At 38.8% G+C, this 25,993-nt stretch overlaps 1 protein-coding gene across 1 annotated transcript in view; it reads left to right on the forward strand.

Moving 5' to 3' along the window:
• Positions 1–25,993, forward strand: part of npnta (nephronectin a) — a 226,693-nt gene that overhangs the window by 124,229 nt on the left and 76,471 nt on the right. Inside the window, exon 8 of the mRNA XM_020930429.2 lies at positions 15,518–15,637. Within this exon, the coding sequence (XP_020786088.2) occupies positions 15,518–15,637 (120 nt within the window). The remainder of the gene's footprint in view (positions 1–15,517; positions 15,638–25,993) is intronic.

Below are 25,993 nucleotides of genomic sequence, written 5' to 3' on the forward strand. Positions count from 1 at the left end.
ACTTAACACAGAGAGCAAAGAGAAGGGAGATCTAAAGCGCCAAGGTTCATATGTTGTTTTTGGCAAATATTTTCAAAACAATAAAAGGGAACATGGTGATCTAAACATGTTATGTGTTAGCAGTTAATACCCCATAGAAATAAAATTCTTGAGCTATACATCAAAACTATAATATTAACATTTAAGGGACTATTAGTTAGGGTTAGAGATTGCTGTTTTAGTTTTAATTATTTCCTCTTAAAATATCTTAAAAAAAGATTTGAGATTGCCACAGAAAATGATCTATCTCCTAGTACATTTGCTTAAAGGTTGTTACGTCCCAAAATGAATCACAACACATTTAGGAAGGACACGGAAACAAAGTTAAGGATTAAAGATGTTTTTTTTTTTTTTTTTTATTTCTGAGTTTGTATGTTGGTGTTGGAAACAAACAAACCAAACAAAAAAAAACCTTAACCCATGCCAACGTACAATAAGAATGTTGCGCTGGACAGGCCAACCCCAGACACCATTGTCCCTACCCTAAAACTATCCCTACATAACCAAAACAACGAAAACAGAACGTCCGGACCCACCAGGGCAAAACAAAAAAGTTAACAAACCACAGGAGCAGGGGAGCTACTGAGGCAGCTCCCCGGCGTGAGACGTGTACGCTCCCGGACCTGCGAGCCACATCGAAGCAGGAGGAGAGAGAGAGAGAGAGACGAAGCGCCGGGCTCATGCATTTAAAGGCTTCTGCCAGAAATGAGGAGCGAAAAAAGGAACCTTAAACATCTACAAAAACATAACAGAACAGAATAACTTACAAAAATAAAACTAAGAAAAATATTACAACAAATAGTCAATAAAAACCAGGGGAAAACAAAAGATCCCTAAACGTAACAAAGGTGCAGTATGTAACTTTTTGGTTAGGGGTCCGTTACATGCTTGTTTCTGTAGATATGTCATTGCTCTCCCTGGAGTGTCCTAGCCAGGCTGGCACCACCTAGTGCCTCCACTCAATTTCATTTCTCTCCACCAACTAGGTCAGAAATCAAAATACAACAGACGGTTGCAAGTTCGGGCACCAGCCAATCAGCGAAGAGCCATATATATATATATATTCAGTGTTGTCAACGATCCTGAGGTCGAGATTTAAAGTCGGAACAAAGAGAATGTTTGGTGAATTTTATCAAGGGGAAAGACGTTATTGCTCTTCTTCCTACGGGATTTGGGAAAAGCTTAACATACCAGATAGTCTCATTAGTGCATTACATATGTGACTATCAAATAGCAGCGGTTGGTTAAATGATAAAAGTACCCGCCTACAGTCGAGCGAATGAATTCTAACGCTGCGAGGTCAGACGGTTTCTACGAAGTGAAACCAGCTGATGAATCAGGGTAGGAATGCCCCACAGTATGACATTAAACAACTCTACTTTACATTTATTAAATTTCAGGTGGTTTCATAGCTCAAAAATACAGGCATTTGATTATGGGTGGGGTCGCCTCTCCACAAAACTGACCTGTAACTTGGTCCGGTTTGGTCTCCACGATAGAAAGGTTTAATACCATACTGTGAAACATTCCAGACATGACGAAAAGCATTTGAAGGCCCCTCCACCAGAAAAGTCGCGCAATGCACCTTAAATAATTTGAATGTCACTGCTACTATCTCCTTTTATCCTGGCTTGGAACTGTCACAAAGAGCACGCCTTCGAGTTATTTAGAATGGCTGTATTATGTTCCCATGTCACGTCTAAGTTTAATTCAATTGACGTACCTCTCACCGGCTTATCCTAACCTTAGTGGGCTATTCCAGTAATAGCTCAATGAGATCTATGAATACACATCAGAGCGAGTCTTCTGATTCCTCCATATTAATCGATAGCACGTCGAGAATGCACGGAACTCCAAATACGCTTTTCGCACATGTATCCGGCTATAAACAGCAAAGAAGAAAATGATCTCCAAAGTGGGTGTAGTCAGAAGCTTTGTTTACTGTATGTTGTGCTGTATCCTAGAAACCGTCGGGGGTATTCATAGTTGGAGTGGTTGGGATATCTGGGTCACCATTCCAGTGCAGAGGGTAGCTGAGCTTCACCTGGTTTTGTTTGGGTTTTCCCACTGGGTGAAATGTCTTAAAACGGTTGGAAAAAATGGATTCTGTAATTTTGTGTGTAGGCCGATGGTTACGCTATCAGTCCTAACCTATTTAGATACTGGGTTTGAGTTTGTTTTCATACAAGCTTTCACTTAAAAATGTATCCAATCTGCACTTAAATGTTATATTATTTCACTGAATTGCATCTTTAAAGGGTCCATTTTACGTTATTTTCTGATCTGTGTTGTAATGTTGTTTCCTCATCACAAATATACCTGGAGTTGTGTTTTGTTTCATTCACACATTTAACTTGCAGACCCTCAATATTTCATCTGAGTTTTTCTCTCAAACTGAAACACTCTCCATTCACTTTCACTAGAATCGTTTGGGTGAGTTCAGCCCTGCAGTTCCCAATCTCTCTTGAACTAAAGTTAAAAGGTTGAAACTTGAAAACTACCACTACATGACATCACAATGTCAAAAGAACAGAGCATTTAGAGTTTTGACAATAAAGACAGATTAATAATGCAGGATTACTCAAACATGTGTGAATAAAACAAAACACTGCTCCAGGTATGACTTTGATAAGGTTATAGTGGAAAAGTTGTGTGTTATTAGCAGGACATGCTGCTAATAACTATTAAAAAAAAAAAAATCAAGGGATTTTTTTTTAGGATAGATGACTTTAAGCTCACAAGAATTTATTTTGTGTAATATAGGACCTTTAACAATCATTTGCTGATAACTATCCATCCATTTTCTTACACTTATCTGTCTGTGAGTCTAAGCAGGGACTCACAGACTTCCTTCACCCCGGACACTTCCTTCAGTTTCTCTTGGGGAACCTCAAGACGTTCCCAGGCCAGCTGAGAAAAATAGTCCCTCCAGCGAATACAAGCGGGAGAAATGAGTTTCCTCCCTTAGAGATTGGGTGAGGAGCTCAGTCATATCGGAGGAGCTTGGAGTAGAGCCGCTGCTCCTCCACGTCGAGCACAGCAGCTGAGGTGGCTCGGGCATCTGTTCTGGATGCCTCCGGGCATGTCCCACCAGAAGGAGGCCCCCGGTGAAGACCCAGGACATGCTGCTGATAATTATTTAAAAAAAAACCAAAGCATTTTTTTTATGTCAAAATTACCCAAACTATGTAAAATATAAAATTGCAGTCCCCTTTTTTTTCCCAAATGTTTGTCACCTATGCAATGTTAGGGGCAAGAACTTTGTCTATTGTCCGTATTTCGATTTACTCTCAGCCAATAATTTAAGAAAAGCTCCAAATTGACATCTTAAATGTGCAGTCCTACCTACAAATTTAAATGATTCTGAAAGTAAGGGAAAGTAATTGGCAGCTTTTATGCTAACAATGAGGCGAATGAGTGGGCTGTGAATGATTCTGTCTGTTGGTAATTTCAGCCTTTACTTGATTGATGTTGTGAAATTGGAACCAGGGGGATAAGTCTGATGTAAGACTGGTCAAAAGTCTGTTCAAATTTTGTGCTGAGTGTGTGGAGAGAGGGGTAGGACATGGGAGGGTTTCATTTTATTTTATTTTATTATTGTTTGTCTATTTTAGTTTTTGTTTTGTTAAGTATTAAAATGGCTCTTATAGAAGACTGATCTGGCTGTCATTGTAAAACTCAAGTAAAACAAGGTGGAATTTCGGTGTAACTCGATTATAATGGAGACACAGGAGAAATTGACTCCACTTATATTAATCATAGCCGATAATTGTTTCAAGATGTGATCTCTGATGATTCTAAATGGTTCATGAGTGAATTTAATTGTTAGATAAATCTTTTACATTCATCTGTTTGTTTCATTTCAACATGACTTCAAATTATAACAGATTTATAGAGTCTAAGTTCAACCATAAAAGAAAAACTATAATGCATATGTGGCTGCTAATCTAATAAACTTTTGGGGACATTACACTGACTTACATTTTATTCCTGGAGATGTTTTTAACCTTAAACAGTAACTATTTGCCAAAATTTAATCTTAAAGAGGGGTATTTTACTTCTATGGGGTATTAACTTCAAACATCACCATGTTAAAGGGACAGTCCGGAGTTTTGGACATAGGACCTCATTTCCTAGTGAGTCAGAGTGTTGGAGACATGTGGAGATACTTTTTAAAATATCCCATCCAGTCCGTGTATTTGCAGAGGTCGCTGGTGCTAGGCTAGTGCATGTCAATGGCCATAGTTATCCTGCCACTAAAAACAGTCTTACCCACTCCACAAAACACCCGAAGCAAATCTATTATTACACCAGACTGTTGATGAAATGTCTGTGTTGATAGAATAATGTTTGAAATAAAACTAACCTTGCATTGTATGAATCGTCGCATGTTGAGGGACTATTTTCTCATATATCAGTCCACCGCTGCCAAGCTTTCTATCAGGAAGTACAACTCGCTGCTGCTGCTCAGACATAAATCAAATGCAAGGTTAATTTTACTTCTAAGATTATTCTATTGACACAGACATTTACATCGACAGTCGAGAGAAATAAAAGATTCGCTTCGGGTGTTTTGTGGAGTGGGTAAGACTGTTTTTAGTCGCAGGCTAACTATGGCCATTGACATGCACTAGCCTAGCACCAGCACCAGCGACCTCTGCAAATACAAGGACTGGATGGAACATTTTAAAAAATGTCTCCACACGTCTCCAACACTCTGGCTCACTAGGAAAATAGCCCCTATGTCCAAAATTCCAGACTGTCTCTTGAACGTGGTGATGTGAGCAAAATTTCGGACTGTCCCTTTAACTTTTACTTTAACTCGAAAATGCTATATTCGCTGAAAACAATGCAATAGAAATCGACAAAATACTCAAACGTTCAAAAGTTCAAAAAGCTTAACCTAATTTTAATCCATATCCCAACTTTAAACCATATTATTATATTCAAATAATAAGTTTTGTGTCATTTTGTCATTCATACATAGGCAATGTGGGTGAAATGCCTTGCCTAGAAGCACAACAATAGTAATAAATAACACAAAAATTTGATTGAAACTTCTCTTACGTCTCTTAGTTTCCAAACTTCTATGTTGAATTTACATTTGTTGCATTTAAAAACATTTTCCCCACGTTTTTCTTTTTTTCTTATGCAAAATCCAACTCAACAGGCTTAAATTTTTTTCTTAAGTCTCTAGGCTCCACTTCATTTCTTCTTTGCATGTAGGTGACACCGCGCTTTTGTGCACCCTAATCCCGGACTGGGTGTGACAAGTCTTCTTTACACACTGACATGAAAACCCCTGCGCTCTGTCCCAACATATACCAACAAAAAGCCTTAACTCCCCTCTTCTTCAAGTTTCAATCCTTAAACAGTCCCCCATATAAAACCCATTGACAACAAAGTGCTCGATTACCACAAGGAGTGTCATTTGTCAGGTAGCAGACTCAGTAATGACTTCATAATCAGTGAGACTAGACGAGGACACAGTGACTTTGGTGGAACTAATAGTATTAATGGTGAAGCGTTTCCATTTCGACCTGTCAATCAAACCAGAGTCAAAAGCGATCATGGCGCAGTACCCACACTTTAATTTATATCGATACAAAGAGACAGAGAAAATATGTTTTAAAAGCCAATATTGCGCTTTTTTCTGATCTACAGTATGTTATAATCTTGTTTCCTCATCACAAACAGACCCGGAGTTGTGTTTTGTTTCATTCACGCATGTTTAACACACAAACCTGCATATTTAGGAGTTAATTCTAGAGAAACATCAGATTAAGTACCACCTCTGTGCTGATGACACCCAAATTTATCTTCCTGTCTCCCCCAAAAATGTCTCATCCCTTGCCTGTCTTGCGGAAATACAAAACTGGATGTCCTTTCATTTTCTCCAGCTAAATGAAAATAAGACTGAAGCTATTCTGTTTGGACCTTACACTAACATCCTGACATCCGACCTTGGGCCTCTTGCTACAAATTTGCACAAGAACCTTGGTGGTTTTATGGACTCTCTTTTAAACTTTGAGAAATTTCAAATGTTCTTTAAACTAGTTTTTTTCAGCGAAGACAAATCGCTAAATTAAAACCAATCCTAACAAGCAATAACTTTGAAACAATCACACACGCTTTGGTAACTAATAAATAGGAGAACTGCAACTCGCTGTACAGTCGTCCTTCGTTATATCGCGGTTCACCTTTCGCGGTCTCGCTGTTTCATGGATTTTTTGGATGTTTTTTTTTTTACAGCGTATGAATGCGTATTGTGTTCCTCCCCCTGCGTCCTGATTGGCTCAGGAATTGTAGACCATTGTCAATCAATCTCTTCCGTGCCGTGGCTCCTGTACAGTACAGAATGGGGCGGCAGTCGCTCAGTTGGTAGAGCATTCGCCCACTGATCTGAAGGTTGACAGTTTGATTCCAGCTCTCGACTTAAAAAAAATAAAAAAATCACAGGTTGAGCAGTCAGGTCCACTGACCCACAGGTTGGCTGGTGTGATTCCAGCTCCCACAGATGAATGCTGTCGTTGTGTCCTTGGGCAAGACACTTAACCCACCTTGCCTACAGTGTCTGTGTACACTGGTGTGTGAATGTGTGTGTGAATGGGTGAGTGGTTCCTTGTTGTAAAGCGCTTTGAGTGCCTTGAATGTGGAAAAGCGCTATAGAAAATTGTGACCAGAATGTGTTCAGCTTGACAAATTTACATAAATATTCGATATCTAGCCGTGTGATTCTGAAGTGTTGTGCGAATGGGCAATTGCCGCACTTACCTACGTGAGGTGCGGAGCTCTCTGTCGGTCCTTTCTCCTGCGGTCACCTCCGAGCCTGTGTTGACAGTGAGTCCTGGTTCATTTCTGGTTTACTCCTGTTTTAGTCCTAGTTCAGTCCTCCTCTTCAGTCCTGGAATCAGTCCTGGGTTAGTCCTGGTTTAGTCTTGTTTCAGAAGAGACCAGCAATAAGTTTTAAGAAGGATGCAAAAAGGGTTGTAACTGTCCTGTGTGAGAAAAGTGTATAAAGTGTGTGGTGAGGGGTTTTACAGCCTTAAAACAGATGTAATAATATAACGTTGACTACTTCGCAGATTTCACCCCCGCGATGAACGAGGGACCGCTGTATTCAGGCCTCCCACAATCCTCCCTCAATTAAGGATTTGCGTGTGACGTGGCAGTCACGTGACTTCATGTTTTAGCAGTCATACTGGAGGTCAAGTTTCAGTTACTACAATATAATCGTGGCTACTTCAAAGAGCTCAAACAACATAAAACTGTCTGAAATTGCCAGCTTGTGAGATCATCCGTCATTAGAAAGATATAATGCATGATGAATGAAATATTCCTCCTGATTTGTGGAATAGATTCGTAATTCTGATGTTTGTTCTGTGCCCAACCTCCAATATCCAGATATTTATAACTACTTAATTCATTCGACATCGTCCTACACCAACCAAGAACTGAAAAGTTACAAGGGGTTAGAGACTTATTAATATTTTGTAGCGGGATGCGTGAGATCTTTGTTGATCACCAAGCCGTCATATCCGTTCCTGATAACAGCCAGGGGAAGTAGAATGGGGGTCAAAATTAGAACCGTAGCTCCCCCGGGCGGTGGAAATTGAGGGGGAGATTCTGTGTCAGCCAGAGTGAAAACCTCATATCGTGTCCTTCTTATTTTATCACACACAAATACTACACATTGGTCCAGATAGATAGTTTGACCTCCAGTATGGTGGCATAAACAACAGGTCATGTGCTTTTTTTAGACACAAAACCTTAATAGGTCACAGTTAGTCCAAAATGCTGCTGCCAGACTGCGCAACGGGTCCAAAAAGAGCGACCATATTACACCCAAGCAAGCCCAACTCCACCGGTTACCTGTTAAATACAGAATTGATTTTAAAATTGTATTATTTGTTTTTACATCACTCAACTCACTGGCGCCACAGTACATCACTGATCTTTTAACCCCCCACACTGCCATCCCACCATCCTGCCTCAAAACCAAGGGAGGCCTGAGCTTTGGAATCCCTCCTTCTTCATCTGAGATCTTGCTCCTCCCTCCCTCACTTTAAACCCTTCCTAAAAACACATTTTTTCAAGACGGCGTTCAACAACTCATGAGCTTTACTCTGAAGCTGTCAACTTTAGACTTTTATCTTTTTGTGTATTAAGATGCTCTTTCATGTAATATTTTACACACTGCAGAAAACTAAACCTAGCCAAGTTAAAATGACTTGAAATAAGAAAGTTTTATCGTGATTTGAGTCAATTTCACTGAACAAATAAAATTATCTGACAGTGGAATAAGACTTTTTGTACTTAAAATATGAAAATACATCTTGCTACACTTACGAAAAAGAATGAACAAATGAATGTTGCTTGAATTAAGAAAAACACTCTTATTCCATTGGTAGAAAATGTTTCTTGTCAAGCTGAATCTACTCAAATAAAGTCAAATGTTCTTAATTTAAACCCTTTTACCATACCGAGATATTGTTTTTTTTTCTAGTGCATATTTTATATTTGTTTTATTGTTTCACTATGTCGTGTTTCATGTTGTAAATGACTTTGGTGCAACTTGTTACGGTTGTTTTAAATGTTCTATATCAGACATGTCAGGCTCAGGCCCGGGAACCAAATTTGTCCCTTGATATAATTATATTTGGCCCACGAGATCATATCAAATATGTATTAGAGCTGGTCCACTGGCTACAGATAGACTATAGAGACATTATTTATAAAAAAAAAAAAAAAAATGTTATTATTTTTATATTATGCTTGTTCTGGATTCAATGTTTAAGCAAAACTATTATTAAACATTTATTTTAATTAGAAAAGGTTAACATTATATATTTCGAAAGAGAAAACACACAGATGTTGTTGACATTTTCCATTAAATATTTAGTTTGGCTCACAATTTAGTCCCAGTTTATATTTTTGGCCCTCTGTGAATTTAAGTTTGACTCCCCTGTGCTATATAAATAAAATGACTTGACTCCTTCTCTCAGATAGAAAACACCTTGTGATGTATGCGATGAAATTGAAATGCATTACAACAGGGAATCAAACTTTTGGACCTTTTGTTTTTAGTTAGCTATGAGCAAAATGTTGTCATAATAATAATGGCATTTATTTGTGATGATTTATGAACATTTCTGTATCTCTTCGTCGACTCATGCAGTGCAGTTTTGTTCATGATAAACGGCCCATATTACGCCATTTTCTGATCTAGGTTCTAATATTGTTTCCTCATCCAAAACATGGACTTGGAGTTCTTCTTTCAAACAGAAAACACTCTGTCCCGCTTTATGATGCCACGTGGTAATACAGGAAGTGCTCCACTGTGTTTTTGAACTTCATACACCTTCACTAGAATCATTTGGATGAAACAAGACACAACTCCAGGTCTGTTTTCGAGGAGGTAACATTATAACTTGACTTACATTACAACTACTGCACATCGCATTAAGTTTGTCAAGTCATTGTCCACAGTTTTGTATCATGTCTTTGTATATTTATGGAAAATTGTCTTGACGTTGGCTTGTGGGCTGATCATTACACAGAATCTCAGAGCTAACCGTAAGAAGGGGTCGAACAGGGCCCGGGAGAGATCACTGAAACACTCAAACATGCATGGATGACATCGAAAACCTCTTCAGGCATGTTTTTAAAGGAGGGAACAAAGTTATAACATGGCAGAACGCTCGATTTAGCATAATACCCCCTCTTTAAAGAATGATCCAGCCTTAGTAGCTACTTAATTAAAGGGTTAGGGTTTGAAGAAAGGGTTAGGGTATTCATTAAGTAGTTACTAAGCCTATACCCTCAAGATCTGATTGAAATAAAGCTATGGCCTCTTTCATTTTCAACCACCGAGACGCCAAAATCCATTGGGTTCAAACCACGCTTAAAACCAAAATGAAATACTCGATTAAAGTGTTTTTGATTGTCAGACTTAATTTGGTGGGATAATACCTGGTGTAAATATAAATTATAGTTTTACACAAATCAAGAAGCAATTTGCAAAGAAAAGAAAGGTTTAAATATGTTGAAAATTACAGGAAGGAGAGAGATCCACATGGATAACTTCACATCGCACTGGGAGAATTCTGTCTCTATTCACGCTTACGTCACAAACCAGGAAGACGTTTGGAAAGATGCGAGGAAAACTTCAGGTGTAGTTCCTGACACTGGGCTAGCTGATAAAACCCACTGAAGTAAATGTGATCAGTGGTAAAATAAAGACTGCATACGTATGTGCTGTTTGGAATCATCTTGAATTTGGTGCCCTCGACTCTTCTAATCGCACGTACCCAGTGAGCTCGGAGTTGTCCGTCAGTGGGAAAACGATGAAAACTGAGATATGGTTGTATTTGTTCAATAGCCGAACATAACACAACGTTACAATGACATGTAGATGAAGAAAACTGGGCCATTTTCAAATTTTTCCAAGATTTTGTCAAACTTATTAAGGCAAACAGAACCCGCTGGAAGTTGTCACGGCATGATTCCAAACGTCTTCCTAGTTTGTACCGTAATTGTGAATAGAGCCTATTTACACACAAGAAACACATTTTTTCCCAATATTTTAAACATTGTTTTAACTAAATAAAGGTGTTTCCTTAAATTTGTATTAACTAAATAGTCATTTTTGTGCTGTTTGACTCAGTGTATTACATCGTTGCTTGGTAAAAGTAATGAAATTCCCTACTGCGATGTTATGATTTCCAACCAAATTTGAAACCTAGAAAAAAAAATGTGTTTTTTTTTTTTGTAAAATCTTAAATATAATGATCTTAATTGTGTTTTAATAAAAAGAGTTGTCCAAATTGTTATAGACACCTTAATTGCAATTTTTTAAAATGTTACTGGCATTGCTGTTTCTATAACAAAATGAAAATCTCAACTAAATATTCACAACTATTGGCTACGCCCCTGATCATTTCTGCAGTGAGACGCTGCTCCAGTGATCCATGAGGAAGCCTTAGCTGACCTCTCCTTAACCAACAACAAATCGACACTTCCTTATCCCCCTCATGTGACTATTTTGCATCGACCGTTCACCAACTTACCTCAATTCAACCATCGTAATGTTATTGTCAAGGCAAGGAGTTTTTATTTATGCCATCTTAAGTTAAAATGTGAACTTTTTGGATATTTTCCGTAACTATTTGTCTAGAACAGGCGTGTTAAAACTTTTTTAATCAAGGGCCACTCTCAAAATAGATCATTTTCAAATCCGAGATAAATTCTTTCTCCATGTGAATCTTTTTTTTCCTAGGTGGACATACACTCTGTTAGATTCTGAATCCAATTGAATGGACTTAAAAGCCTTAGTAGTTTTTATCCAAATGAACAGACTAAAATAAATGCCTTTTCATGTTGATTCTTTTCATTTTTCTGAAAAATGTGGCATGTGGCCTCCATCTCCACAAACTTCACTCTTACTCTATGTTCAGACTGCAGGGCTTAATGCTCAATTCGAATTTTTTGGTGAAATCAAATTTTTTTGCGAGGTTGTTCACATTTCCATTTAAACGTGACTTGTATGTGATCTCCAGTGTGAACTTTAAACGACCCAAAAACGTCCCACATGTGCACTGGAGGACACGACGACGTCACACACAGAGGGCGTGTTCAGTGTTTATGGAAGTCGCCTAAACACGGACCTGGAGATTTTAAAGTTGTCGTCGTACCAGAGCCAAAACATGCACAGCTTATTTGTTTTAAGAAGGAGATTAAGAAGGAGAAGGACGAGGTTTTTGGTCACGGCATTTTGTGGGGCAGTGGCAGCAACGTCCGTAGAAAAGGAACGTGTGGGTGCGGAGTCTTGGCCGAGAGTGGTGGGATTGTTATGTGCTTCTCTGCTTCACTGACACGGAGTTTATACACAATTTTCATATGACGAGAAGAACGTTTGTGTACTTTTGTGACGTATAGGTGGGATGAATGCGACCTGGCCGTTCAGACTGAAGTCGCATGTCAAAAGATCGGATATGTAGCGGTTTTAGGACCACATATCAAAGTGACCTGGGTCGTATTTGAAAAAAATCAGATCTACGTCATTAAAAGATCAGATACAGATTGCATTCGGCGAAAAAAATCTGATTTGGGTTACTTGGCCTGGAAGTAGGGCCTCCTTCTGCTTGTTTCCATGAAAATATTGTTCCCTTTGCTTTAATCGTCCACAGTTCAGCATTAAACGCATCTATCTCCAGGGAGCGTGTTTTCACTTTGTATTTCCATGGAACTGCAGAGGTACCGTGCCCCATCGAGAAAGTTACATGATTGTCTCTTAACCAAACCAGCAATTACAAAAGCTCTTAAGTGTGGTGATTTCATGTGGTGTTATGTTAAAGTGAATTTCTATAATCACATCCCCAACTGTTAGTCATTTTGTCGTAACATAAATGACAAGGTAAGAGTAGTAAGAGTAATAGTTTTTGTTTCTGTAATCAGTAACCATGGCAGCGTCTATAAAAGCAGGCAGTAGTTAGCGTGTATGACAAAGCGCTGATAGGCCGGTATTGTAGAGTCGGGGCACACAGTAGCGTCTTTCATCGCGGGAGGCTAATGGGCAGGTACACGGCGACGCTCGCTTCCTGTTAAATCATCAAACAGGGGGGAGACGGGCCTGTTCTGACAAGGAGACGCTGCGCTTCCTCGAAACAGACACCCCCCCCATGCTTTTGAAACACACACACGTACACACACGGACACATAAAGAAGCAGGTAAACAGCCCCAGGACCCGAAATGAATGAGTGCGGTTTGACCCCTGACCTCTGGCTGCTTGCTCGCCGGTGTCGTCCACAGAGGAGGGTGGTTCTCAGTTACATTTAGTTGAGTTAAGGCCGCCACACACTGCAGGAGAATTTGCCCGATTTACACTGCGATTTACCGAGTCGTAATCCGACTTTGTGTCTTCGTGTGCGATTTTGAAGCCGCTGTGCTCCTGCGGTGTCAGTGTGACTCTGCGCTTTTCTGTCAGATCGTAAACGGTAACAGCCAATAAATCAGTGCATCAGGGGCAAACAAAATCACAGAGACACAGAGTACAACCTTTATTCTGACAGACCCCCACCCTGATAATCCGTCATTCCAACAACCCTCCATTGCGACATGCCCCAATTCCGACACCTTTTATGTCGCAATTTTGATTCATACTTTGGAGCGTCACCTTTTTTTTGCCTTGTATACGCCGTGTGGACCACGCCTCCTCCTGTGCGCCGCGTGGGTCATGTCTTCTTGCGTATGCCGCCTCTAGACCAGAACTAAACCAGAACTAAAACCAAGACTAAACCAGGATTAAGTCAGGACTAAAACCAGGTCTAAATCAGGACTAAACCAGGACTAAAACAGGACTAAAACCAGGACTAAAGGACTAACCAGGACTAAAAAACCAGGACTAAACAGGACTAAACAGGACAGGACTAAAAAAGTCAGGACTAAAAAGGTCTAAACAGGACTAAACCAGGACTAAAACCAGGTCTAAACCAGGTCTAAACCAGGTCTAAACCAGGACTAAACCAGGTCTAAACCAAGACTAAACCAGGATTAAGTCAGGACTAAAAACAGGTCTAAATCAGGACTAAACCAGGACTAAAACCAGGTCTAAACCAGGTCTAAACCAGGTCTAAACTAAACCAGGACTAAAATCAGGACTAAAACCAGGTCTAACCCAAGACTAAACCAGGACTAAAGTCAGGACTAAAACCAGGTCTAAATCAGGACTAAAACCAGGTCTAAACCAGGTCTAAACCAGGACTAAACCAGAACTAAAACCAAGACTAAACCAGGATTAAGTCAGGACTAAAACCAGGTCTAAATCAGGACTAAACCAGGACTAAAACCAGGTCTAAACCAGGTCTAAACCAGGACTAAACCAGGACTAAAATCAGGACTAAAACCAGGTCTAACACCAGGTCTAACCCAAGACTAAACCAGGACTAAAGTCAGGACTAAAACCAGGTCTACTAAACCAGGTCTAAACCAGGTCTAAGAACTAAAACCAGACTAAACAGGACTAAACCAGGTCTACTAAACCAGGACTAAAACCAGGTCTAAACCAGGACTAAACCAGGACTAAAATCAGGACTAAAACCAGGTCTAAACCAGGACTAAACTCAGGACTAAAACCAGGTCTGAACCAGGACTAAGCAAATTTACCTACGGGTACGAATAAAGCAACCTAACCTAACCTAAAGTCAGGACTAAACCAAGACTAAAAACAGGACAAAACCAGAACTAAAACGAGGTCTAAACCAGGACTAAACCAGGTCTAAATTTTAGACTAAAACCAGGTCTAAACCAGACTAAACCAGGTCAGGAACTAAAACCAGGTCTAAACCAGGGACTAAACCAGGACTAAAGTCCTAGGACTAAACGGGACTAAACCAGGACTAAACCATGCCGCGCCTCCTCCCATACACCATGCACACTGCACCAGTCCATGAAAATATTGTCCTGAAAAGAACGCTGCTCTAACTTAATAATTACTTTGTGTGTCGGAATGGCAGAATGTTGAAAAAAAAAAAAAGCGAAAGTGCCACCACTCTGACCAAGGGAAAAAAAATGTCGGAGCGCAGGGACGTTTGTTAAAAATGGAAATGCCGTCACTCTGACAATTTGACGTCAATGTCAGAGTGGCAGCGTGTAATCGGAGACACACAGGCGCAAGATACAAACTCATTATAGTGAAAATAATTATTACTCACCTCTTTTAAAGTTATAAAGTTAAACTGCAGCATTTTCATTCACATTATCCATAGAAATTGGCCTCTGGAAATAAAGACACCCAGTCCACAAAACAGCGCTATTAATTCAGTTTGAAGTGTTCTTTAAAAGTAAAAAGACGAGAGTACTTGTGGATGTCTTTTTACATCCACTGCAGTCTTTGTGATCAGAGATTTAAAATCTCATGAGATTCTCCTCGAGTCTGTGGTGTGCACTTTTTGTCGCATGTTAAAAAATCGTTTAAGACCAAAAAATCCTGTCGTGTGTGGCAGGCCTTAACTTGCTTGTACTTGTACTTTAGAGACATACTTTTACTCCTACTTAAGTAACATTTTGACTGAAGAAGCTGTGCTCTTTCTTGAGTAGCCTAAAAGTTTTGGTTACTCTTCCCACTGTGAGTAAGTCTACAAGTGATAAAAACTCTATGTTGACAGTATGAAATGATTTGAACATTTGAACGCTCCTTCAGATATAATAGTTTTTCTCATTTTTATGTCTATCCTTTGAAAATACCAGCTTTTGTGCATCATTTAACACTTTGTCCTTCAAATTACATTAACTTCAAATTATAGATCAGATGCTATTTTTTACTCTGCTTAAATAATTTCTTAGACAACTGCTTTGTACTTCTACATGAGTAATATTTGTTTGAAGTAACATTATTTTTACTAGTTTCTGGCTTCTCTACCCAACTGTGTTTTTGAACACACACTGACCTTTTTTGTGTTCTGTTTTGTGTTTGTGCAGATCTGAATGAGTGCGGGCTGAAGCCGAGGCCTTGTAAACACAGATGTATGAACACGTACGGGAGCTACAAATGCTACTGCCTCAACGGATACATGCTGATGCCCGACGGGAGCTGTGGAAGTGAGTCTCACGCTCTTTTTCCCCCCTTGCTGTTTTATTTTTGTTTTTTGTTATGTAGTCAAAGTACGACTATACAATCAAGTAGGCTAGACCTTTTCAGTAAAGACAAATATGCCACCAAACTTGATTGTGGAGAATGCACTGACCTTAGCATTAGCAAAACAATGAGCTACAAAACAAAACAAAACAAATAGCAGCACAAAATCTGCAAAAAACTCAGAGCTTGCAAATCATCCAGCCTTCAGCTCTTTTTCATAAGGTTAAAGATGTAGGGTAAGAGGTACACCTAGTTGATTAAAAACCTAGACTCTGAATCCATGTGAATGGACTTTAAAGCCACATTATGTCACTTTCAAATGCTGTTAAACTGGAAGAAAAGAGTGAGGGGGGTATAAGAAACAGTGTAACTGGTCATGCATTATCTTTCTGTGGAGGCTCCCTGTGACTTGGAAATAAATAATGAGTATTTAATTACAATGTATTTTTGTTTTAGTTTGTTTTTAAACATAATTCTAAATTTGTAGATAATGGTAATCTTGTAACATTAAAATAAAAAGTTTTTAATATTTTTCTCCCAAAGCCGCTGATGTGCGACACCCGGCACAGATCTGGCAACCCGGATTTACCAGGTCCTACATCAACAGCATGTTTTTTATTGAGCTTTTCGACCCATGGTCGGTAAATGATGGATAAATCCAAGAAAAGAAAAGTTTCTGAAGAAAACAAAACCTTTAATGCTTCGTGGGCAGATTCATTTGCCTTCACGGCTGATGAGACTGAGGCACGTGGAGCTACATGAGATAAAATAATGCTGGAACACAAAAGCAGACGGTGTTTTTGGTTCACAGCGGGTGGATAATTTAAGTTTGGATTTTTATTTCCTATGAGGAGGACTCAAATAGACATTGAGTAATAATGTGTTCAATGCAGTTTTGCACACATTTGTTTACGTTTTACAGAAACAAAATTTAAATCCACATGGCTCATTTACATAAACTTTAAGCTCTCTTTGTGTCGCTGATGCCGTCCAGCTTTTATTGGACTAAAGGACAGGAATCAGTGGAACGTGTGTTCTCTCTGTGACAAAGGATGTGCTGATGATGGTGAGTCTGTTCTGCGCTTCTATCATGTTAAATTTTTCAGACATTGTAAATCTGCAGATCATACGCATAGACCGTATATATGAATGGACATATATTCTCTGTAGCATTTCATTGATTTCATGAATGCAGCACAACATAGTCTTTTATACAGAGCACACACATAAAAAAAAATGCAGTGTTATCCTCATTTTAGATGTCAAAAGGGTTTTGTGGCTCCAGGTGTAATTCTTTTCTGTGGGAAATGCTCCAAATGGCTCCTTGAGTATTTAAGGTTGCCGACCCTTGAACAGGGATACACATTTCAAACCAGTATTTCCTCTGGAAGGTCTGGAAGGTCCACATTTGCTGCCACATATCGTGTACAAAGCCTTTAGCATCTCAAATGTCCATAGCTAGCTCCGTTAGACGGCCTCTGTCACAGTCTCCGTGGATATGGGAAAAACAAACTGCTCATTTCACACAATTCAACAGTTCCTTACTTGTGTCCTTTGAACTGCACATGCTGCACTTCTTAGTTGATTAAATCCCATGATGTGTTGTTAAAAACTGAGCTCAAAACAAAAAAAAATCAAAAACTGCTGAGTGTGAGAGCCAGGTTTTTTTTTTAACCTAGTTTGCACCATAAAATGACGAAGAACAGTCGATAATGCTGTTAAACACCATTTATGCAGTTAAATTGTGATAAAAGGGGATAGTGTTTAGTTTTATTTTTCAGTTCCACTTGAAGATCTCATTTTGTAGTCGCAGCACAACAGTCCAAAATAAGCAGCTTCTCGTGAATACAAAGTTGTGCCAATACAGCCTTGTACAAAAGCTTTTAATCCCTCAAACATCAATACACACACACATAAATACATACAGTAAAATAAATAATTAAAATTGCATACACTTTAATTAGGTGCATTTATTAACAGAGAGCACAAAGAACAGAAATGAATACATCTCCGCCATACAATCTGTTTTGAATAATCCCAAGCAAGCCTCTCTGTTTGAGTGCGTTCATTTCCCTAGCACAGCGCGTGGTGGTTCATATAGAGCACATATATGAAAAGCCCGGTGACAGAGCGGTGATCGACTGTTTTGATGAAAGCCTGCGTTCATACACCTCATTGTAACACGCCTGCAGTTCTAAAGCCCCCCACGTTGCACCCCGAGAAACCTAAAATGAAAAATGTGAAAGAAAGACCATCTCCGCACACTCACTGCATGGCCACTTCTTATTAGCTGCCCCGAGGTACCGAACTAGAGCTGATGTCTGCACTCGTCACCACATGAGAGCGTTTTCTCCCAGTGTTATTGTCTATGGAAGGCTGACAGTTTGTGTGTTCTGACGATTTATGTTGCTGTAAGAAAAACACAGTGCTGAAAATGAACTGAAGAAAAGCACATTGAGGTATTTTGTGGTTTGTAATAAGAGGCAAAATTAAGACATGATTGCTGTGTGAATCTAATATTTGTGAACATATTAAATACTCAAATGGTAAAGATAGTTTTGATGTCGGCCTTGGTGCCAAAAATGTAAATGTAAATAAGACAAAAACATAGACTATATAAAAAAGTGGACTAATGCCGGACACACACTGCGATATTTTCGATCGTTTCACTCATTCCTGTACGACCAAATCGCAGGGTTTAAAAGTTCACAGCTCATGATTCATGTTTTCACACTGTACAAACCACTTCAACAGTGCGAAACCCTCACGAGAGGAGACTGGATTTCAAACAGGTTTGATATTCTTGCGACGTACGATTGCCGATTGGGAATTAGTCATGAGGTTTTAATCATTTCTCGTTACCCCATGTTTAGAACACGAAGCACGACACACGATTAAGCCAAAACTCAGCCCGATCCCAAAAACAGTGGCATGAGTGAAAAATCGTCTCAAAAAGAGCTAAAAATCACCCAGGTTAAGTGAGTGTGACGTTACCCATAGCATTCAGCTCCAATCAAATGAAGCTCAGACCACGTTTATATGATGTTCTTTTAATTTCAAATTAATTATTCTGAATTAAATAGTTTGGAATTAAAATATTCTCCTTTGAGTTTACATGGAAATAATTATTCCAAATTGAGGTTTACATGGAAAACACGTTAAATCTCCTTTATTTAATTCTGCTAAATGTCTGGGGGTGGGGACGGGTTCTGATTGGACAGGGACATGAACGTATTTACGTCGACTGGAAGAAAAAACACACTTCAGCTTCTACTGGCTTTTTTGTCATCTCAGTTTACCATTACGCCACGGACACAAACATGATACAAACTTTTTCCTCTGTCGTTCCGATGATAATGAAGCAGCAGCTGGAGAATTTTATCGTCATGCTTTACGTTTGTCAGCTGAGGAGGAGAAGGGAGGAAGAAGACAAACCCAGTAAACAGATGCTCTACCTCAGCCCACTCCCGCATCCTGCTCGCAAATCCAAAGAGCAGTGGATGAAAGTCTGAAGCCAGGACTGATGGAGCCGGATCGTGTCAGACGCAACGACCGTAACTATTTTTACGAAGAATAAACGTTTACCTGATCAAGGAATAAATTAATTCGGCTTTAAAATCAAAATAAACCACCCACTTTCTAATAATCATTTTCATTAGGAATTAAGTGTTTACATGGTCTTTTTAAAGCGGAATTATTTTTATTATTATTTTTTTCCGATTTAAAGCTCTCATGTAAACGCTCCAATTTTGGAGCGGAGTACCACATTTGGAGTTCTGACCACGAGTATCATAGCAACCAAAGAGCCAATCCTGAGCAAGACTATTGAAGGTAACGTCCTTTCCCGTCCGCACTGCTGATTGCAATCAAACCTGTTGCTAACTTTAGCGGGAGTGCCGTCTGGGAAAGAAGGCGCCTGTTGTGTCTGTTATTAATGTTCAATATAGCGAACTAAAAATACCAGGATCATGTAGAGCTGGTTAAAATGAACGTTTTAAACTTGAGACGTGATGTTTTTTGTATATAAAGTGAACTGGAGCCGGAAATGCGCCCATGTCACTTTCTATTTGGAATGTGGCGGCTTGCAGGTTTGCTATGTCCATTTATTTATACAATCTATGGACAGAATAAAACAAGATCATCAGTACACTTTTTTGTCACTGGGCCCGGTCAAGCAGAAGTAAACAGCAAGGCCAAAAATGAAAGTTTATGCATCTGATATAAAAATGTATTCAACAAATAGCATATGTACTCTAGTTTATGAAACTGTTTACCTTTTTTCTGTACCATTTTTGGTTCTAAAGTTACATACGTTTTAAACAGACCATGTATGAACATGGAACAAAAATTATTTCCCAAATTTCAAAGACCTGCAAATCATGTAAATAAATGGATGTATTTCATCATATCTTGTGTTATTCCATCTTTGAACTGTTGATGAAGGTACATGATTTTTCTGAAAAAAATTATTTAAAATGATAAAAATTTGCTTGGAAGGACTGACATATTTTATAGAAATAGTTTCCTTTCATTTTGAAGTAATATTAAAGTATTCGGAAGAAAAAAGTTGACAAATTATGCAAAATCATGCACCTTCTACTTGTTTGCACAATTTTCCCTCTGTTACTTTTCCCTCCGTTACCATGACCTTTCTTAATAAAAAATCTCATGACTCAAAAAGTAAGAGGTTTTTCAACCTAATCTTGTACCATATGGTAGAAAACTATATGAAGTAAATATTCAAACCAGTTTGTTAAGGATATGTAAGTGAGAACCAAGAGTTATCACTGTTTGGATTTATTGCCCAAAAAGTGCTGCATATTTAATTCCCTCCGTTACGACATAATAAAAAAAAAAATTTTTTGTCAACAACTTGAAAGAATATCACAGGTTTAACTTTATCCTGTTGGAGTGTAACTCTTTCCTACATTCTGATACTTTACTTATTTCAATAGTCCCTCTAGTTTCTGAATAAGAGACTATTTGAATGTAAAAAATCTGCCCCTGTTTCCCTCCGTTCCCTCTTTTTCTGTCACTTTAAACATTGGTTAAAGTTAGGGGCATGTAACTTTTCTGGAGGTGGGTTCACTCCAATTGTTTGTTTCCTTGCAGATGTTATATTGCTTTGCCTTGTTCTAAAGTATGGCATTACATTACACATACTCTATCTATCTACATAAATAAAAGCACTTGAATCCATTATAGCATTACCTATTATAGTTACAGGTCACATCTGTGGAGAGGCAACCGTGCTTCTTTCTGAAAGTTACGTGCAGCACCTTTAATGACTTATCACTTTGTTCTGAATTAATGCACTGTTAGATGTAGCGAAAGATTTTGTGAAGAAATTGATAGTGAAGTAAAGACGATATTTTCAAATCTTTCTGCACTGATAATTAGTCTCACCATTCAGTGTGAGGTGATTATACAGCGTCTTCAGATCCATGCTCTTTTCTGCTGCAGGTGCAAGTGTGATTCTGTTCAGATTCTAATTAAAGAACCAAAGACGAAGAAGCCAATGAATATTTAATCAGAGCAAATTAAGACTAGATTCAAAACACAGAAATCTTTACATTAAAAGTCCTAAATTACGCAAAATTGACTCCTGTGAGCTTTAAACCATGTTAGAATGTTGTTACCTCATCAAAAACATATTTGGAGTTATTTTTTTGGTGCATTCACACATGAGTGAGTGAGTAACTCTTTATTATTAGTCTGTCTACATCTCCAAAGCTTAAAGTGCTCTGTTCTACCTTGTGAAGTCCTGAAATGGTAATTTTCAGGTTAATAGCTACCTTTTACAGAGTTCCTACTCTTTTTCACTGAGAAAATATCAAAACTTTTCCATGACTTTTTGATGACCTAAAGTGAATTTTCCATGACCTTACAGCACCTACATGTGTAGAATTGATCAGACTTTTAGGGCTAAAAATGAAATGTTAACCCTTTCCACTCACCTTATGGTTTTTGGCATTATAGTTTTTTTAAAATTCAAAATACTGTCAGTGCATTTATTGTTGTCTATTTATGATCCAAATGATTCCAGTGAAGGTGTATGGAGTTTAAAAACACAGTGGAGCACTTCCTGTATGACCACATGACAGTTTTTTTCTGTTTGAGATAAAAACGCAGCCTATGCAGAATTTGTGTGTTAAACATGTGTGAATTAAACAAAACACAACTCTTAGTACTAGCATTTTGTGATGAGGAAACAACATGATAGCCAGACTGGTGCCACCTAGTGCCTCCGCTCAAATTAATTTCTCTCCAGCAACTAGGTCAGGAATCAGAATACACTAGACGGTTTGCAAGAACCCCGGAAGTTGGAGACGACGCACCGGCCAATCAGTGAAGAGCTGTGAATGTCAAACTGTGATGTCAAACTCAAGCACCTGCTGGGTCCCTTTTGTGATACAGCACAACAGTAAAAAAGTGGTCGAGATGGATGTAGATGAAGCCAGACATTCTGTGTTTTCAATAATTCCCGAGATTGAGGATTTAAACCCGGAACAAAGAGAATGTTTGGAAGAGGAAAGACATTATTGCCTTTCTTACTACGGGATTTGGCGCATTACATATGTCACGACCAAATAGCAACGAATGTTTAAAGAAAAATGTACCCGCCTACTGTCAAGCAAACGAATCCTAATGCTGCGTGGTCAGATGGTTTCCACGAAATGAAACCGGCTGATGAATCAGGCTAACAACATGACAACATAGATCAGAAAATCGTGTAATACTGTACAGGCTCTTTAAGACTAGATTCACACAAAAATCTACATTCACATCTCTTAGTTAATGTCACTTGAGCCAGTGTCAGTCCCATACTTTGTGCCGCGCGTGTCTCTGCTCTCGGGATCAATAGACCGCTGTAGCGTTTAATCAGCCCAACCTGCCAGCCCAACCATCAAAGCCTCACCGCCAGCTCCCCACGGCACCTCACCCACTTTTAATTTCCTCCTTAAGGTTTTCAGCGATCAAGTGTGCACTCCTTTACCTCATTATTTGGTGACGGTCCAGGTTTGGTGCAACAAAAACACAGGGGAGGCGCAATATTGAAAGTGGGCCCGCGAAGTGGAGCCGGGGGGTGACTGCAGCCAAGAATCTAATAAGAGCACCCAGAGGTCAGATGCAGGCTAATATGAAGAGAAAGAGTGGAGAGAGGAGGCTCTGCTTACGCACACTGGCAATGGGGCAAGGAGAAAGTGTAATAAGGAAATGGGAGACAGTGACCCCAGCGTTTTTTGCAGCATAGCATCCACTCTGAGCGACTACTTGTTTAGATTAAAGGTCCTATATTTAGCAAAATTGATTCTTGTGAGCTTTAAGTCGAGTTCTAATATTGTTACCTTATCAAAAACATACCTGGAGTTGTGTTTTGTTTTATTCACAGATTTTTAAGAGCTGATTTTTATTAGTCTGTCTACATCTCCAAAGCTCAAAATGATCTGCTCCACCTTGTGATGCCATGAAGTGATAGTTTTCAAGTTAACCGCTACTTTTTACCTTTAGTGATTGGAAATTGGAAATTCCAGGGGTGAAATCATCCAGATGATTCTAGTGAAGGTGTATGGAGTTTAAAAACACAGTGGAGCACTTCCTGTATTACAACATGACATCACAAGTTGGAACAAAGTGTCTTCTGTTTGAGAGAAGATCTCAGCACAAATATAGGAGGTTCGTATGTTAAAAGTGTGAACAAAACAAAACTCCATAATCGATCGTCGGAAGAATTAACGATCGATTATCGATTAATCATTAACGTTTTAATATTAAAATGATCATCATTATTATTACTATCTGCACTACTAATCTGCATAAATCAATTCAACTTTATGACATATAAACCGTAACGACTCTAGAGCCACATCAGCCTGTTTGACATTATAATGTGTTTAATGCAGCTTTGCGAAAGTCTCACAGAAACGAAACTTAAAAGCGCATGGCTAATTTGCATAAACTAAGCGAAGATAAAAATACAGCTCTTGTGTCGCTGATGCCGTTCAACTTCTGTCGGATTAAAAGACATGACTCGGTAGAATATAGGTTAGTGTGACCATATTTGCGTTTGTCAAAACCAGGACACCGTACGAGGGTGGGAGGTGGGGACTCGTCATCGACATTGCGCGAACTCTCACCTGGCAAAACTTTTTCCCACTGGACACCGAAACATATGTGCTGCTTTGTGCACTGTGCACATGGACTCACACTTGTCCCGACCGGAACTGAAAGCCTGGAATTTCTTGTACATGTCATCGTTAAATATGCGTTTGCACTTCGACACGTTGCAGACTGACCGACTGTTTGTGTTTGCTCGCTCCTTCTGAGTGCAGAGAGACACATGTACAGACCCCTGTTTGGTCACGCTACGCACAGCAACCTACATTCCGTTTGTCGATTAAAATGAACGTAATCGATGAATTTCTTAATGATTAATTATCGATTAAACGACTAATCATGCCCATCCCTACTCCAAGCATGTTTTTGATTAAGAAACAACATTATAATCAGAATATTCTGTAATAAGTGTGTTGCAAAATAGTTGAAAAGAATAGAAATGTGTTTTGTTCTCAAGATTTGTATGTGTCTTTTCATTAATCTTTTTTTTTTTTTTTCATTAAATGTATGTGCTTATTTGATGACAATTTTTTTTTTTACCTTGTTGAGGACTAGTGGAGTTACACTACCAGTCAGACATTTTAGAACACCACACTTTTTCTAGTTTTTTGCTGCTAACCAAAACGTATTCTAAATGTTTTGATTCATGAAAGTGTCCACCTTTGGCAGATATAACAGCCGAACACACTTGTAGCATTAATTTTACAATAGTAAATCAAATATTCTTCAGAAAGTTCTTCCCAAGTCTGTTGCAGAAGTTCCCGTAAATGTGTGGCACTTGTAGGTTTCTTGACTTTCACTCTTCTGTCCAGTTCATCCCAAAGCAGCTCGATGGGGTTTAAGTCTGGAGTCTGTGCTGGACACTCCATGTTTTCAAGTTTACCATCTTATTCTTTTTTCCTGAGGTAGTTTTGGCAGAGCTTGGACGTGTGTTTTGTATCTTTTATCTTTTTTTTTTACCTCTGGCTGTTCAGTATTTACCTTTGTACCATTTCAAGCTCTTCATTGGACTTGCACGACTTGAATTGTAACAAATAACTGGAAAAATGAGGGTGTTCTGAAACATTTGACCAGTAGTGTAAATAGAGCTTTATTTTATATCCCCATTGTATTTTTCTATCTGTATTAAGCAGCACTTTGGAAACGGTTTGGTTTATGAAATATTCTACATAAATAAAGTGGATTAGATTGGATTGCGAAAAACATTTATTTAGTTACTGCAAGTGCTTTTATTACTCCTAAAACAGACTGTTACAGTTCTGACCTGTAACTTAACATGACGGTATTATCTGCTTGTCTCCATGGAGATAGATGAGTTCAGAAGACGATGGATTATACAAGGACACATTTACAATAGAAACAAGCAGAAAAGTTAGAGATTACACCGAGTTTAGAGTAAGAGTATAATCTCTGTTAAATAATAGCTTTTCTTTGAATGTCAACCGTCATTTCATCATTTTTCAACAAAAGTGAGAATAATTATTCATAGAAACGAAATCTGAAATTACACAGTGGGCTCTTATTATTCACATCATTACTAATTATCTGGACTTCTTTTATATGCTATGAAATATCTTGAGATTTCCTGGTTGTTAAAGGTATGGAAACTTCTGAGTTGGCCCCAATTCATGCAAAAGAAAAGTTACATTGTGCGTCTTTAAATGGTATATAGCACTTCTCCACCTTAAAGGCACTCAAAGCTCTTTACATCAAGAACCCACTCACCCATTCACACATACACTCGTACACGGGGGGGTTAAGTGTCTTGCCCAAGGACGGCATTCATCTGGGCCAACCTGTGGGTCACTGGATCAGAACGCTCAACCAATCATGTTTAAGTAGAGAGCGGGATTCGAACTGCCAACCTTTAGATCAGTGGGAAAATACTCAAGCAACTGAGCTACTGTCGCCCGCCTTTAACTACTGTAACATTTAACACTGAGAACACACACTGCAAAAACTAAAATGTGGCCAAGTTAAGATGACTTGAATTAAGAAAGTTTCCTAACACTTTAGATTAGGGACCACATATGTAAAATGCATAATACGTGCTTAATTACACCTTTGTTAGTATTTATAAAGTACTTTTAATGCAAGGGAGTAACTATTCCTACAAATAAAACCTACAAACACTTTAAGACAGAAATTGGTTCACCCAAAGGACAAAACACTGAGCCACAAACAAAGCAGTGTGCTCTACT

This window comes from Boleophthalmus pectinirostris, unplaced genomic scaffold (assembly GCF_026225935.1).
Source record: "Boleophthalmus pectinirostris isolate CB_2022bp ecotype Guang Dong unplaced genomic scaffold, ASM2622593v1 HiC_scaffold_22, whole genome shotgun sequence".
Classification (NCBI taxonomy): domain Eukaryota; kingdom Metazoa; phylum Chordata; class Actinopteri; order Gobiiformes; family Gobiidae; genus Boleophthalmus; species Boleophthalmus pectinirostris.